Source organism: Zymoseptoria tritici, chromosome 10, assembly GCF_000219625.1.
Source record: "Zymoseptoria tritici IPO323 chromosome 10, whole genome shotgun sequence".
NCBI classification, from domain to species: Eukaryota; Fungi; Ascomycota; class Dothideomycetes; order Mycosphaerellales; family Mycosphaerellaceae; genus Zymoseptoria; species Zymoseptoria tritici.
In genome coordinates this window covers 1,229,227-1,243,486 of record NC_018209.1, presented here as the reverse complement: position 1 = coordinate 1,243,486, position 14,260 = coordinate 1,229,227, and the positions used below count along the sequence as shown (strand labels likewise).

Genomic DNA, 14,260 nt, shown 5'->3' with positions numbered 1-14,260 from the left:
CGCTATGTCGGCTACATCCTTAACCTCGTAGCCAAGGCCCTTATGGTCGGATACACTAGCGACGACAACGTGCTCGAGCTAGAGCTAGACCGAGATAGCAAGGAAGAGCGTAAACAACTCCTCACGTAGCGGCGCAAGGGACTAGTTAGTAAACTCCACAACCTCGTTACCTACATCCTTCAGTCGACTTAGCGTAAGGAGCTGCTCGCTTCGCTTTAGACGGAGCATGTTAACTATGTTATTAAGGTAAGGATCTACCGTCTTATCCGTAACAACGACATAAGGTAGAACAGTATGTATGCTATGATTGAACGCGCTCTTAAGCTCCGAGAGGCACTGGACGCCTTCGTGCAGCTCGAGGTTAATAAGTGGACCGCTTATGAGGTTTATGAACGCATAATAAATATCGCTACTTCTACTAACACCTCGCAGAATGCCTACGACTACAAGAACAGCTACAAGCCTGTGAACTAGCGACCGGCTAAGCGACAGCGTCCATCCCTTCTTAATAACCGCCTCTCGTATAAGGACTAGCGTGTATTGCAGCAATACTACACTCTCTTAAAGCCCTTAGCTGCAGCCACTCTTCGACTTCAAGGCACGGTTGGACGACATAGTCAGATATAGCTTGTGTTGCTAGTCCTTAAGAAGCTGCTTACTTACTTCGAGGACAATAAACGCATATATAACGTCGACAACGCTATAGAGGTTATTGCACAGTTTCCTAAGGCGGCAGAGCTAAATTAAGAGCAACACTTCCGCGCTAACATTAACCTCGCGTAGAAGAAGCTAGATGCCTACTACACCCTTACAGACAACACGCCGGTCTACGTCGCCGCGGTCGTCCTTTATCCGCGCTATAACATAGCTTAGTTAAGGAAGCAATAGAGCAGCAGAACGGCGTGGATTACTAACGCAGAAGCTGAATTAAAGGACATGTAGGCTAACTATTTAAAGAAGCCAGACATCTTCAACCGCGACGACGACGACGACACGATCACGCCCTTATAGTTAGCCTTACAACTACAACCTCGCACAACCGGTAGACGACACAACCGAGTCCTTAACTAAGAGCCGTCCGACTTCGCAGCTATAGCCGGCAGCAGTAAAGAAGAACGAGCTAAGGAGCGGCGACCGGCAGCAACACTCGATAAGCAATAGTCACTTTACACAAGCCTCAACTCTAACTACTATGTCGACGACCCCTACGCGTAGTAGTAGAAGAAGCGCTTCGAATAGCCTTAATTAACACGCATAGCATTAGATATCCTTATAACGCCGCCGATAAGTAATAAGCTAGAGTGTCTGTTCAGCGCGACCGGTCTTATAGTTACTGACCGCCGCAACCGCCTTAAAGAAGACACTATTGCCGCTTCAGCCTTACTACGAAGCTAGACTCGTGAAGGTGCTATATTATAGGCTTAGTTCAAGCCGGAAGTCATGCTGGTGGACGCAATAGCCGGATAACATGGTCACTAAGAGCCTTACTAAGAGCCTCACCAAGAGCCGCACCAAGAGCCTTACTACGAGCCTTACTACGAGCCTTACCAATAACACCTTAACCGCGCACACTACTATAAACATGAACGCGGCTGAGTTATAAAAACTGAAGGAGTTTCCAGCCTTCTTATTAGCCGACCGTTTAACAGCAGATTCGTCGTTTCCAGCTTCCGTGCGAGTCGATTGCGCAAGTAAGAGATGTGCGCCGTCGTGCTCGAATCTGCGGCCGGAGGTGTCGATATATATACAACTATATCCCTCAATCCAAGCCATATTATTCAATCTATTAATCTACTACTAATCCACCAATCTATCTAACAACACTATCAATTAATTAATCCGTTAATCTATGCTCAACATGAGGATTGGTGGATTGGTACCCCTGCAATGCTAAGCAATAGCGAGGATTAATTAATAGATTGACCAATCCGGTAGATTGGTCAATCCAAGGATTGATTGTTCACCACACTGGCGAGGAGGAATACGAGCAACATTGCTTTCTTTCGCAGCACGGCCCTTCTTGGTACGACTGGCGAATACGTGCGTGGCCTGGAGGTAGCCAATAGCAAGAGAGTGTCAACGACAGAGAGACGACTTGGCTCTTCCTTTCTCCGCCGCAATACACCCGCTCAAAGGCCTGTACATAGCAACAATGGTCTGGCTGTAGCCCACTGGCAAGAGAACATTCACTAACAGAAGGAGCAATGGCTCCCCCAGCATGGAATTCATTCGGATGCTTACCCAGCACGACGATGGCCTGCTCCAGAGTCGTTGTTTGGAGAGCATTCTGAGATGGACGGTGTCCCTGGCGAGTTGCCACAGCTTGTCCTCGTTCGCACCGAATGCTCTCATAGCATGCATAATGTTGCTTAGCCCTTGACCCTGCTGCGGAGGAAGCGCCCCATGCGCGAATGCGATCTGGGACACTCCGAGGGAAACGGGTTCCGCAGCATAACACTCATTCGTATGGCTAAACAGCACGATAGTGGCATAGTCGAAACCCGTTGTTCGGAAAGCGTTCACAACCAGAGGACGAACTGCCCTCCACAGCATGATACTCATTTAGATGTCTATACAGCACGATGACGGCTTTGTCGAAAGTCATTACTCGGAGAGCATTCACAAACAAAGGACGAACTAACCCTCCACGACATGATGCTGATTGGGATGTCTATACAGCAAGTTGGTGCCATGGTCGGAGGCCGACTTCGTCTTCCAGAGTTTTCACGCGGGCTTTCAGCTGCTGGATGGCTGCATGTTGCGGTCGGCAGGAAAGGTAGTAGGGAATCGATGGAACGTCGTGAAGAGTTGATGGAAGGTCATGGAGAGTTGATTGAGAACTGGAAGTTGAAGCTCGATTGCGATCAAACGGTGCGAGGAAGACGTTTCATGCTTCGAGCTGCGTTCGGCATTTCGATGGCAGGGCCTTGGTGGCTAAGATCGGCTTGATAGGATCCAGAGGAGGACAATGTCTCTCTATTGGCAAGACACCTGCATACGGTATGGTCTTGCTCTTGCGAAACAAGCAGATGATACATGGTTTGGGAAACGGCGCAACGCACTCGAGGCTTTCTTAGCTCTAGCTTCAATACGAGTGATGTTAGCGGTCTGCAATGCGTGGCTGCTGCAGAATCTCGTAAAGGCGCAAGTGCTGGTGACGCTGAAGATCTTGCTGGTGTCCAGGGAGCTCAGCCTGTCCAGGGAGCTCAGCCTTTCCAGGGACCGCAGCCTGTCGTCTACCAGCCTTTATCCGAGCAAGCGGCGGAGTGGACGGAGACGGAGCAGAAGGCGGAACTTATTACTCCGACCTTAGAGTCCCATCTTACGAGCAATGTCGATCCCGGGGCTTATGAGTCAGGTCGCTCGGCAACAACGACTGAAACTCCTCACACTGGCGTCCTTCCTACGAGCAATGCCGACCAGGAGAGCGCCTCGACCGGCCATACAAGCGACATTTATAAGCTCCTGTCAGTTTTCGGAGAGCATTCATAACCGGAGGACGAACTGGCCTCCACAGCGTGATACTCATTCAAGCGCCTATACAGCACGATGGTGCTATGGTCGGAGGTCGTTTTTCAGAGAGCATTCCCACCCAGAGGTGCTGGTGCGTTGACAGGTGTGCTGGTGTGTTGACAGGAATGCTTGTGGTGCTTCTGTTTTTCTGCTGATGCGTTGACAGGAGTGCTTGTGCGTTGACGAGCTGACCCTCTACGACATGATGCTCATTGAGATGTCTATACAGCAGATTAGTGACATCGTCGGAGCTCATTATTCGGAGAGCATGAATGGAGGATGACTTCACAAGGAGTGGAATAAAACGATGTGGAGCGAATGCACAAAGAACTGCGGCTCATTGTTGACATTCACATACAAAGTGAGCACAGACCACTCTCGCAAAACAGCAAAACCTCTCTCCATCTTTCCAAATCATCTCCGCAGCACACTACTCAATGGTGAAGCTGCCTAGAGATCGCATGACCTCGTCGATCTCGAGTTCTCGGAGAGCGCCCTCAAACACCTCCCTCAAACGCGGCGTGGCGGCGATGATCGCTTGCGCGTGGTGAAGCTCTTCATCCTCCGCCTCCCTCATCTCCTCCAACACCTGCTTGACCGCCAGGCTAGTCGCCTCCACCAGGTGTTTCACCCCAAAAAGCCGGGCGAGCTCGTACACGCGGAAGAGCTGGGACCACAAGCAAGTCTGCAGCCACTTCTTGGTCGTGCTCCGCGGATGATAGAGCGACTGGAGCACGCACTGGACCGCCCTGCCGTCGTAGTATGGGTGTATGGTGAAGATCGTGGGGTAGATTCGGCGGGCCACCGGGTCGGTGGTGGGACCGATTGCCCTGCGGGGCATGCTGCCTGCGCGGAAGAAGGAGGACTGCGTGCAGACGATGTTGGTGTGGCAGTGAATCGTCCCCGGGGCATTGTGTGGGCCGAAGTGTATGATAAGGTCGGCGTAGGTAGGGTCGTTGAACATCGCTGAGATATCGAGTGTGTCGCTCATGATGAGTTTGGTTGATTGGGTAGGTGCTGTCGTTCGAGTTTGCGGTTATGACTCGGAGTAATGGCCTCGATGATAGCGGCGCGGTTGTGGTTTGAGTAGCGGAGAGCGAAGTTGTAATGCGGTAGGATTGTACTCGGATGTTGTCTCGGTAGAGTGAAGAAATACTCGAGCTCGTTTGTTGCGGCGGCTCAAAAAGAAGGCCGGGACCGCTTTGCATGTGACCGCGCGCTAGCGTTTTCACGCCCCCCTACGTACGCTTCCTCTTTCCACCCTTGCCACTAACCTCGTCTGCCATTTGCCCGCCCATGGCCGCTGTCCTGCGTCTGAGTGTGTCGAAGAAAGTATCCACTGATTCTTGCGAGAGCAAAGCCCGCGTCTCCGAGTTTCGCATCTTGCGCTCGAATGAACCCAGGTACTTGGTAACTGATGCTTCTGACAGCAATGCCCGTGCGTGGACATCCTGCAGAAACTCCTCGATGTCATCCCGCTCCCAGTCGTCAGCCACCTTGATAAAGGCAGGATCAATGCATTTGCTGTGTATTTCATTGATCATCTGAACATTATCCTCATGCGTCGTGATGCCGCCGATGATCTCGTCGAGAAACGTTGCGCACCATTTCATGAGCTCGGGACTTCCCAGCTCGTACGCAAGGTTCGAGATTCCGAAGAGCCGATCGTCTTCCAGTCCCTCCTGCTTGGCTACGTCGTTGGCCGAGTAATAGTTGCTATGCACATACATGAACTTCAGGCAGAATTCGACATGTTCGGGCGAGTGCTTGTCGTCGATGACGATCGGCTTTTGGATGTTGGGCACCCCATCACCGCTCGTGTATGTAAGACAGCTCTTGGCGAAGAACTTCGACTGAGGGCAGAGAACAACCCTGTGACAGTGCCATTCCTTGCCCTGGCACCGCACCAGCACGTCCGCGTACGTTGCATCATCCCAAAGTGCCTTCTCCGCGTCGATTGTGAAGCCCATGCTGGGTGATGATGATTTCGTTGATCAGGTCGACTTGGTTGGGGTAGTCAGCTCGCGGTATATGTTGTTCAGAGGCGAGTAGCAGTTCCAAAAAGCTTGCAGCTGATAATCCAGTTGGCTGTTGAATCGAAAAGCTGCAGTATTTTGGGAATTGCAGCAAGACCGTATCGTAGAGATGAAGCGATTCTGGTTTCTGACGAGAGGGAGCACATGTCAGTTGCTTGCAAGATGGAAACACGGACATGGAAGGAGATTGTCTTACCTCAGACCGAAGGGAAATCTGGACTCAGAGGTCGATGTCCAAGCTGACGGGTTGGAAGCCTCGATCGCGAGCCTGAAGTCGAGTTGCAAAGACCAGACTGTGGTGGCCGAGGGTATGCTGGAAGTGCGGTGATATGGCAGATGGACGAGGTAGTCCAAGCCGGAAGAATATTCCTGAAGAGAGGTCGAAGTTGTTCTCGAAGGACGAGAAGCCTTGGTTCGAAGGTGGATGTCGTGGTAGAAGAGAAGAAGGTTGAACAATGTGGAAAAGAGATATAGCAGGCCACCAGCGATGAGAGCTTGGACCTTGCGTGAATACACGCATGTGCTGCCACCTGTTGGCCGTGGTAGCATGTGAAGAGCCGAGCTTGGTGATAACCGACCTGGAAATCAATCAGCAGCACCGAACCCAGCAAGATCATATGCAGATACCTCGATGTCTTCCACGCCTCGCTCTGACCATGCCCATCCCATTCTCCTACTCCATCAAGAATCATCAAGAAACCCAACAGGTGACAGAAGTTCGATCCAAGAAGATGGGCAACGCCCATCCCATCCAACATTAGTAACGCTTATGTACAGTACAGTTCCTCCTTCGATTTATCTCCGTCCAAGTCGCACAATGCATCGGCAAACAAAGCCCGGATCGCTCAAGCTTCTTTCTCTGCGTCCTCGCTCGCTTCTTCCGCGTCCTCCGCTGGGGCTGCAGGTTCATCGGTCGTCTCCGTGTCTGCAGCCGCTCCAGGTTCGGGATCAGCTTCGACTGCAGGCTCCTCCTCTGCCTGCTCCGCTGCGTCTTCAAGCTTAGGCGAAGGCGGAACAACAACCGTAATCGGAGCCTCCGTCCCAGCAGCCTCCTCCCCCTCGCCCTCGACCTTCTCCGTCGCCTCCTCACTCCCACCTTCCTCCTTGACAACCTCCTGCGCTGCAACCCCCTTCCCCTCTCCAACATCACCACTGCCACCCCCCTGCCCCCTCCTCCTCGCCCTCCTCTCCGCCCTCTCATCATCCGCCCTCTCCCTCCTCCTCCGAATCCTCAAACTCCCCGTCTCATCCCTCGTCGGAACCTCACTTAATCCACCTTCCGATCCATCCCCTCTCAAACCCTGCAGTAAACTCGCTGCTCGGTCCGCGATATCCTCACCTTCAGAAGTAGCCCCCGTACCTTCCGTATTCTCACCATTCGCCAGCGGTGAAGTCCCCGCCACAGCGCCGTCCGGCTTCAACAACCCATCCCCTTCCTCGCCAGCGACATTCTCCCCCGTCTCGGGGATTTGCTGCCCCGAAGCGACGCGCACGAGATGTTTGTCCTTGAGCCGCGCGCGGCGGCGGCGGTCGCGGGTATCTCTCGTTTGAGGAGCAGCAGCACGGAGTTTCTCAAGGAGGGAGTCCATAGCGCCGGTAGAAGCAGCAGCAGCGGGTCCATCGGGAGAAGCGGTAAGAGCTGCAGAAGAAGAAACCTGGCCCTTGAGTTGTTTGCGCCGCATATTCTCCTCGTTGCGACGCCAGGCTTCTTCGAGGAGGAGGTTCTTCTCGTGAGATTTCTGCAACCACACATTAGCAACAACTCGTACCACAAACCCGAGGTAGGACGACAACATACCTTGTATTCGTTGACGAAGTTCGCCAACTTCCCAAAAAACTCCCTCCTCGCATTCTCATCCTTATTATCATCCCCAAAGAACGTAAGAATATCATCATAAACCCGATTCATCTCATCCAGATACAACTGCATCTGCTCGGCCTTCCTCCTCGCCTCCTTCATACTCCTCTGCACAACCTGACTCACCCGATCCTCCGGATGGAACCGTTTCGGATCACTCAGATTCCCTGCGTCCAAACTCGCCTGCACATTATTGATGTTGTCGATATACTTCCTCGCATCGCTTTGCAGCTGTTCGATGTTGATTTTCTGCGAGGTCAACACGCCCGCGATGTCGTCGGCGAAACCTTCGTATTGGGGATATTGTTTGCGCACCACGCGCTCGACGTAGTCCATAAGGGTGGATTCGTTGTTGGTGTCTTTGACCATTCCGAGGCGCGCGAGGGAGGAGAGTTTGAAGCCGACGGCTTGCTTGTTGGAGTCGTTCATGTAGTTGCCGATGTCGAGGATCAAGCCGAAGACGGGCATGAGTTTGACGGAGTCGCGGAGCGCTTCGGAGACGGCGACGACGTGCTTGAGTTTGCCGGATACTTCGTCGTATTCTTGCTCGAAATTGCGGGTTAGGACGAGTGCCCGCATGCGCGCTTTCCAGTAGTGGTGCAATTCAAACGCCGTGTAGAGGTAGATCTGATCCTCGCGGGTGAGTTCAGCAGGATCCGACTCCCTCTCCGTCTTCAGCGCATCCGGTCCACTCCAGTCCTTGGAATACGGCGCCATCGACTTGGCCACATTGTCCGGAATCGTACACAGATGCTCAGCCTGCAGGAAGTCCATCACAGTGCTATTGTCCAGAATCTCTTTCTCGCAGTGAATCACCATCCTGACAAACTCTTCCGCTTCGGTATTCGCAAACTTCGCCAGACTGATCTGCATAGTATGCATCAAGTCGCGACTGATAATCTGCTTCTTGTCCCCTGCCTTCTTGCTTGTGGATTTGCCGATAGCGCGGATCTCCTTGGCCATGAACATCTTCTCAATCTCGTCGAGGATACCCTTCTTGGACAATTCTTGGTATTTCTCCTCCTTCTCGACTTGCGTCGGATTGTGAGTTGCCCATAAAGTGATTTCGGGTGAATCGATTTTCTCCCAATGCAAAGCCTTGAGCTTCTTCTTTGGTCGCGGAGCGATGGCTCCCATAGACGTCGGCCCGACCTCGAAGCCTGACTTAGGCAGAAAGCCACCATGCATACCACCGGGAAGAGGAGGAGCGCCAGGCGGAGGTGGAGGTGGTGGTGGGCCTCCATTGGCCATGCCTGGTATGCCCGGCATACCAGGCGGCGGAGGCGGAGGTGGTGGAGCGGCGCCACTAAACCCGGGCATCATAGGAGGCGGAGGCGGGGGAGGAGCACCATTCGCAAAGCCAGGCATGGGCGGAGGAGGCGGAGGCGGAGGCCCACCAGTCGAGAAACCAGGCATAGGCGGCGGAGGAGGCGGTGGAGCGCCACTGAAGCCCGGTACTGATGGAGCGTCAAATTTATCCTCCTTTGAGTCCGCTGCACCATCACTAGTGGGCGTAGGAGGAGTGTCAGACTCCAGACTTGGATGACTAGGACCTGTCGTAATCCCATCGCCCTCATCCTCGCTGCCATCAACTCTCTGCGTGCGACCTTTAAGTTCCGCAAACATGCCCTGCTGCGCCTGAGCCAGTGAGCTGGGTACCTTCGGTCGTATAAGCTGTATCATCTTCGGCTTCTCGATGACGGCCTCGTCTTCCATCTCGACATCGTCGCTGCCTGCTCCTGAGGCATCGGTGTCTTGTCGCAGAGGCTTTCTTCGAGGAACGCCACTCTTGCCTCGTGTGACGCTTCCCAAGTACGGCATTTGCGAATTCATGCTGTCCATCTCCATACCAGCGCCTTCCATCTTCTCTCTCAGTTCTCGCAGCTTGTCGCTCGGGTTGAATTGCTGCCAGGTCTTGCCTTCGAGTTTCGCCTGTGTCTTGGCTCGCTCCAATTGCATTTCCAAGCGGTCCATCAGTCGTTCGCGGTTGAGGATTCCAGCCATAGCCACCGGGTCCGTCTCGACAGCGCCATTCTTGCCATTCTTCTTCGCACTTGAAGCAGCGATATCTTGAGCGTCTCGCAGCATGAGATACAACTCTCTTGTCTCCAGCTCGTTCCGTTGGAGTTCCTGAGCACGTACCCGTTGCAGCTCGGCCAGCTCAGCCTTGAAAGCCTCCGCTTGCCGAGATTGCAAATCGATGACAGCAGCCTGTTCCTCGACCTGCTTCTGCAACTTCGCGACCAGACCCTCAGCGCCTAGTTCAACTTTATACTGCATCTCATCGCGCTCCGCAATAGCCGCATCGGCAATGAGTTTGGCTTCATTAGCCGCTTCGCGGGCTTGCCTCGCCTCAGAATCCGTATACAGCTTATCCATCAGCGCCTGCACAGAGAAGTTGAGCGACTGCTTGAGATCCATATCCGGCAGGCGACGATCCATAGCGACATAAGAGAGCATACTCTCAACCAACTGAAACAACTTCAGTCGATCCTCGCCCTCATTATCTCTAATGAGCAACAAATGCTGCAAAGCCGAGAGGAAATAGTCTCCCTCCCGACTCCCTCCTATCCGCTGCTGAATCGCCTCAACAATCTGCACCGGATCATTGAGATCTCTCCCCTCGCCTTCGAAACTATCGTGCATGGAATTGTTCTCCTTCTCCAGCAGGTCTTCGTAGTCGATCGCTTCGTTCGTCCGGTATCGCTCGACTTGCTTGTCGATGACTTCATATTGGAAGTCTTCCATCTTCGTCAGGATTCGCTTGAGGCCACAGGCTACGAATTGTGCTCGGATGTGGCATCGTAGTTGAAGATCCCGTTCGGGTGCGTCAACCATGGAGTTGACGAGGAAGAGGGATGTCACGGCGTACTCCATGAGCAGGTTCTCCATGCCGATGCCTCCGCTGCGGACTTCGTCTGATGCTCCGACCAAGGAGCCCATCTTGCCTCTGCCGTCGATCGTGACTTCGACGATTCGCATCCAGGAGTCGAAGCGGCCATTTTCGCCCTGCTGTGCCTTGAGATGGTCCAACGCTTGGAGGACTTTCAAATGGCCCTGGCCATCCGCCCAGTGGCACAGAAAGGTCATCAGCTCGGATACCAGCTTCCTGGTATTCAATCTCGGACTCGTCAACGAAGCGGCCAGCGCCATGACAATATTGTCGTGCGCCAGAGCATTGTCCGCGCCGTACTTGTTGTTCATCAACGCCTTCAAACATTTGACAATATCGTACTCCCGATCCAGATCCCGCTCAGTCGTCGAAGTCGCGGGTGCCGGACCAGAAACCTGCCTGCGGTTCAATTTACCCAGCGCATTCGTCAAAGCGATTTGTCCCTGCGATTCAACGAATGCTTTCACCCATGCAATAGGTTGCGTGCGAAGACTGACAGACAGACTCTGCAGCTGTTTCGGCGAGATGGAATTGTCCAGTATCCTCTTGACATACCACTCCGGACTGCCTTCTTCGTCTGCTCGGCCGAGCATGAAGCCATCGTGTGCGTTGATAGTATTCCTTGACATGTGCCGTCGTTTCTGCTCGCCCTGCCATTCTGCCAGCCGGTCTTGATGTACGAGTGTCCACTTCTTGCTGATTGGGTATGCCTCCATTTGTCTCCTCGCTTGTTCTGGTAAACTCTTCCATCCTCTCTTCAGCATGAGTTCTAGGAATTCCTTCTCAATGACCCGGTCGTCTGAAGGCCTGTTCAACACGAAGCCATCCGGCGAGAATGAGGTCGTACTCGAGAATCCCGACGGGTTGTGTGTATTGAGGAAATGGTGTGACCGCTCCCGCTCTCTCGTAAGCTGCGTTCCCAGATTTGCCATCTCACCGTAATCCCGAACCGATGCCTGGCTGCCGTTTGGCGCCGCTCCTCCTCTGCGATCATGGGACGCAAAGCTCCGTATGCTCCCATGATCGCTCGAGTGTCGTGACTGCGCGTATCCACTGTCATCCCTCCCATCCCTTCCGTGCGTCGGTGGTCTCGGCGGCAGCGTGCTGGGTTCGAAGGTAGGATATTGATGAAAGTCACCACCGCCTTTGTTCAAATGGTGCGGCAGCGGTTCCCGCCTGCTGACCGGCCGTTCGCCATGCTCCACCAGTCGCGGCGGGACACCACTTCCAGAGATCGAGTCGTAGGGTATACTCGTAATCACTCCAGCCTGCATATTTAGGCCTTCCTGTCCAGTACGGGCGTAATCCTCCTGATCCAGGGTAGAAATCGAGTCGCGATGGGAATGACGCGATGCGGTCTCGGCGAGTGAGGGAGTGTAGCTAAGATACGTGCTGGCGGTATCATTGTTCGCATGCAAGGAGGCTTTGTCCTTTTTGCTGCTGCGGGAGAAGAAGGACTTGCCGCCGCTGGACTGGCGCGAGGATTTGTCGCTGGAGAACATGGTTGCGGTGGATCCTCGGGGGTTGTGAAATGATCCTCACTGTTTCCTCCCTGCTCGTCGTGCACCTTATTCTCTGATGCAGAGGGTCCGCGCGCGCGGGTGCGCCGGGGGCTCGGTGGTGTCTGTGGGCTGTGGCCAGTCTCCCCCGCCCGCACTTGTCTTTGGATGTCCAGTGCTTCCTCCGCTTGAGAGTATGCGCCGCTTCCCTCTTACTGTACACTGCTGACCATGTCATCCGTCGCTGCTTTTTGTCCTGTTATCGCGTGCTCTTTCAATAACCGTCCGGGTATATCGTGAAAGTCCAAGAATGGGGCCGCATCCGCGGAGGTGAGGTTCGTGTAATGGTACAATGCGCAGAGCTTGCCGGCAGCCCTCGTTTCAGATGATTACGTCGTCGTTCGTCCGCCCGGTGAGGTATTAAAAGACGGAGCCGGGGTGTTACAGCATGGAAAACCAAGTCACAGGATTCTTCGAGGTGGGCACGCGGTCCAACTTCTGGTCTCCTGGAGATCGACGTGAGTTTCGGGCAAAGTCGCGCTAACCTCCGCAATAGGGGTGCACGAGGGGAACGAGTACATGTGCCTTGTTGTAGGACGTATTCAATAGAAGATGAGTGGATACTGGTTTGATTGAGTAGCTCGTGTGTGTGGCTATACACTGAAGACGTTCTAGCCTCCTATGCCGTTTTCTCGAATTATAAGACCGTTGCGGCCGGCCGACGTTAAAGCGATCGGCCCTGTTTCCGGACCATAAATCCGCCCCGTGCATCCACTATTGTAGGCAAATCCTTCCTCTTCACTGAGCGTAGGAAGAGATGTAGTACTGCGATCGGTCAGCAAGCATAAGATCGATGCGAAACTTCACGATCTCACTCACCGTAAACACTGACTCTCCCATCCCAGGCTCATCACTATTCACATAAACATACAACACCAACGCATGCTCGTCGCAGAAGCATGCCACCACTCTCCCTCCCAGTCGACCGACACTGAGCACTCGGCCCCAATCTCTACCCTCGACTCTCACAGTCGCCCATCCTTCCTCGCTCTGGCCCGTCGCATCACCCAACTCTTTCATCCTTGTGCTGGGATGGTTCGCGACTCCCTCTTCACCATCCGGGATGTGCGTGGGATCGAGTTCGGGATTCTCCAGTCCCGTCCAGAGACTGCTGATCTTCATCGTGTCTGTCTGGAGCGTGAGGCGGAGACAGCCGTGCATGTTACCGCTGAGCTCGAGTTTTGGTCCCGAAGCGGCGCTGTTGAACCCTGTGCTGCGAGTGGCTTTCGAGGTGGCGGCGAGACGGGTGAAGCGATCGCTGATGCCTTTGAGCTGGAGGAGATTTGGCAGGGTGAGATGCACATCTGGATCCCGACATTGAGGTTCGTGAAGTCCTTCAATGGAGGCCGGTGCGAGAACGCGAACTGGCACATCTTGTGTGACAGTCGTCTCGCGGTCCTGCCGATTGCCAAACATTTCGACGCTTTCTTCGCGAAAGGTGTCTGAGGTGCCGAAGCCGTTCGTGTCACCATTCATGGTGGATGAGGAGTCATTGCCAAATTGTGGAGCACTACTCATCATAGTCTGGGTGATAATGGTGAGAGAAAGCAACGGCATATTGTCTTTCTTGGTGAGTCGGATGCTGGCAGACACGGCATTGTGAGCACTCTTCAAAGCTCTCTGCAAGGCGGCCAGTGGAACTTCCAGATTGATGGTGTTGTTCTCTGCTGCCGACTGGATGGAGTATGTTTCGAAGAGATTATCGATGGCCACGACAGCCCATACTTGCGTGCCCACTTCGGGTATGACTGTGAATCGAACGTCCGTATCGTTGAATCTCACCCAGGCGACATTCCCGAGACTGGCGAGCGATGCCGTGAACTTGGTGAAGGTGTTGACGTTGTGAATGCTCGCCCTGAAGCGCATCTTGCCGGTGAACTGCTGTCTTTAGACATGGGGTTATGTTCGCGTTCGAGTTTGTATGGTCGAGGTCCGATCTACACGCGATGTGTTTAGACGACCACCCAGGCAGCAATTCTTCGCGAGCAAAGACTTCGATGTGTTTGAATGGCTGCTCGCGTCATTGATCGGATCTCGAATTACTCGGCCTCCGGCAGCATATCATGGTTTCGCAAGAAGCTCCAGACTCGATGGCGTGTTGCGATGTTGCTGCATCCAGTGTCCATTTGTTCCAATGGCCAGAATAGACGAGATGCAATTTCTTAGCGCGATGCTACATGATTAAGCTACCGGACCTGCCTCCGCTACTTCGATCGATTCAAACTCGTCTTCGGACTAGAACGCTAGGCACCTTACGAAGATGTTTCGATCGCCCGTATAATACAGCACAAGCAAGTATTCATGTCTCCGCGCAGGGGAGAATCTATAGGTGAATTATCTCAAGATGGTGTTGGTGAAAGGTATTCGAATCGCGAGTGAATCTGGAAGATCGCACGAGCCA

At 53.6% G+C, this 14,260-nt stretch overlaps 3 protein-coding genes across 3 annotated transcripts; all 3 read right to left on the bottom strand.

The window, feature by feature from the left end:
- Positions 1-3,943: 3,943 nt before the first annotated feature.
- On the bottom strand, positions 3,944-5,483 carry MYCGRDRAFT_96354 (uncharacterized protein; the record flags this gene model as incomplete). The annotated part of the gene is made up of 2 exons (XM_003848904.1): positions 3,944-4,479; positions 4,760-5,483. The coding sequence occupies 2 exons, from the start codon at positions 5,481-5,483 to the stop codon at positions 3,944-3,946; spliced, it is 1,260 nt and encodes a 419-aa protein (XP_003848952.1).
- A 911-nt stretch (positions 5,484-6,394) lies between these two features.
- Positions 6,395-11,802, bottom strand: FUS1 (FUS1 actin binding activity; the record flags this gene model as incomplete). The annotated part of the gene is made up of 3 exons (XM_003848903.1): positions 6,395-6,526; positions 6,662-7,288; positions 7,348-11,802. The coding sequence occupies 3 exons, from the start codon at positions 11,800-11,802 to the stop codon at positions 6,395-6,397; spliced, it is 5,214 nt and encodes a 1,737-aa protein (XP_003848951.1).
- Positions 11,803-12,597: 795 nt separating this feature from the next.
- On the bottom strand, positions 12,598-13,952 carry MYCGRDRAFT_101485 (uncharacterized protein; the record flags this gene model as incomplete). The annotated part of the gene is made up of 2 exons (XM_003848902.1): positions 12,598-12,624; positions 12,679-13,952. The coding sequence occupies 2 exons, from the start codon at positions 13,723-13,725 to the stop codon at positions 12,598-12,600; spliced, it is 1,074 nt and encodes a 357-aa protein (XP_003848950.1).
- Between the last annotated feature and the right edge of the window lie 308 nt (positions 13,953-14,260).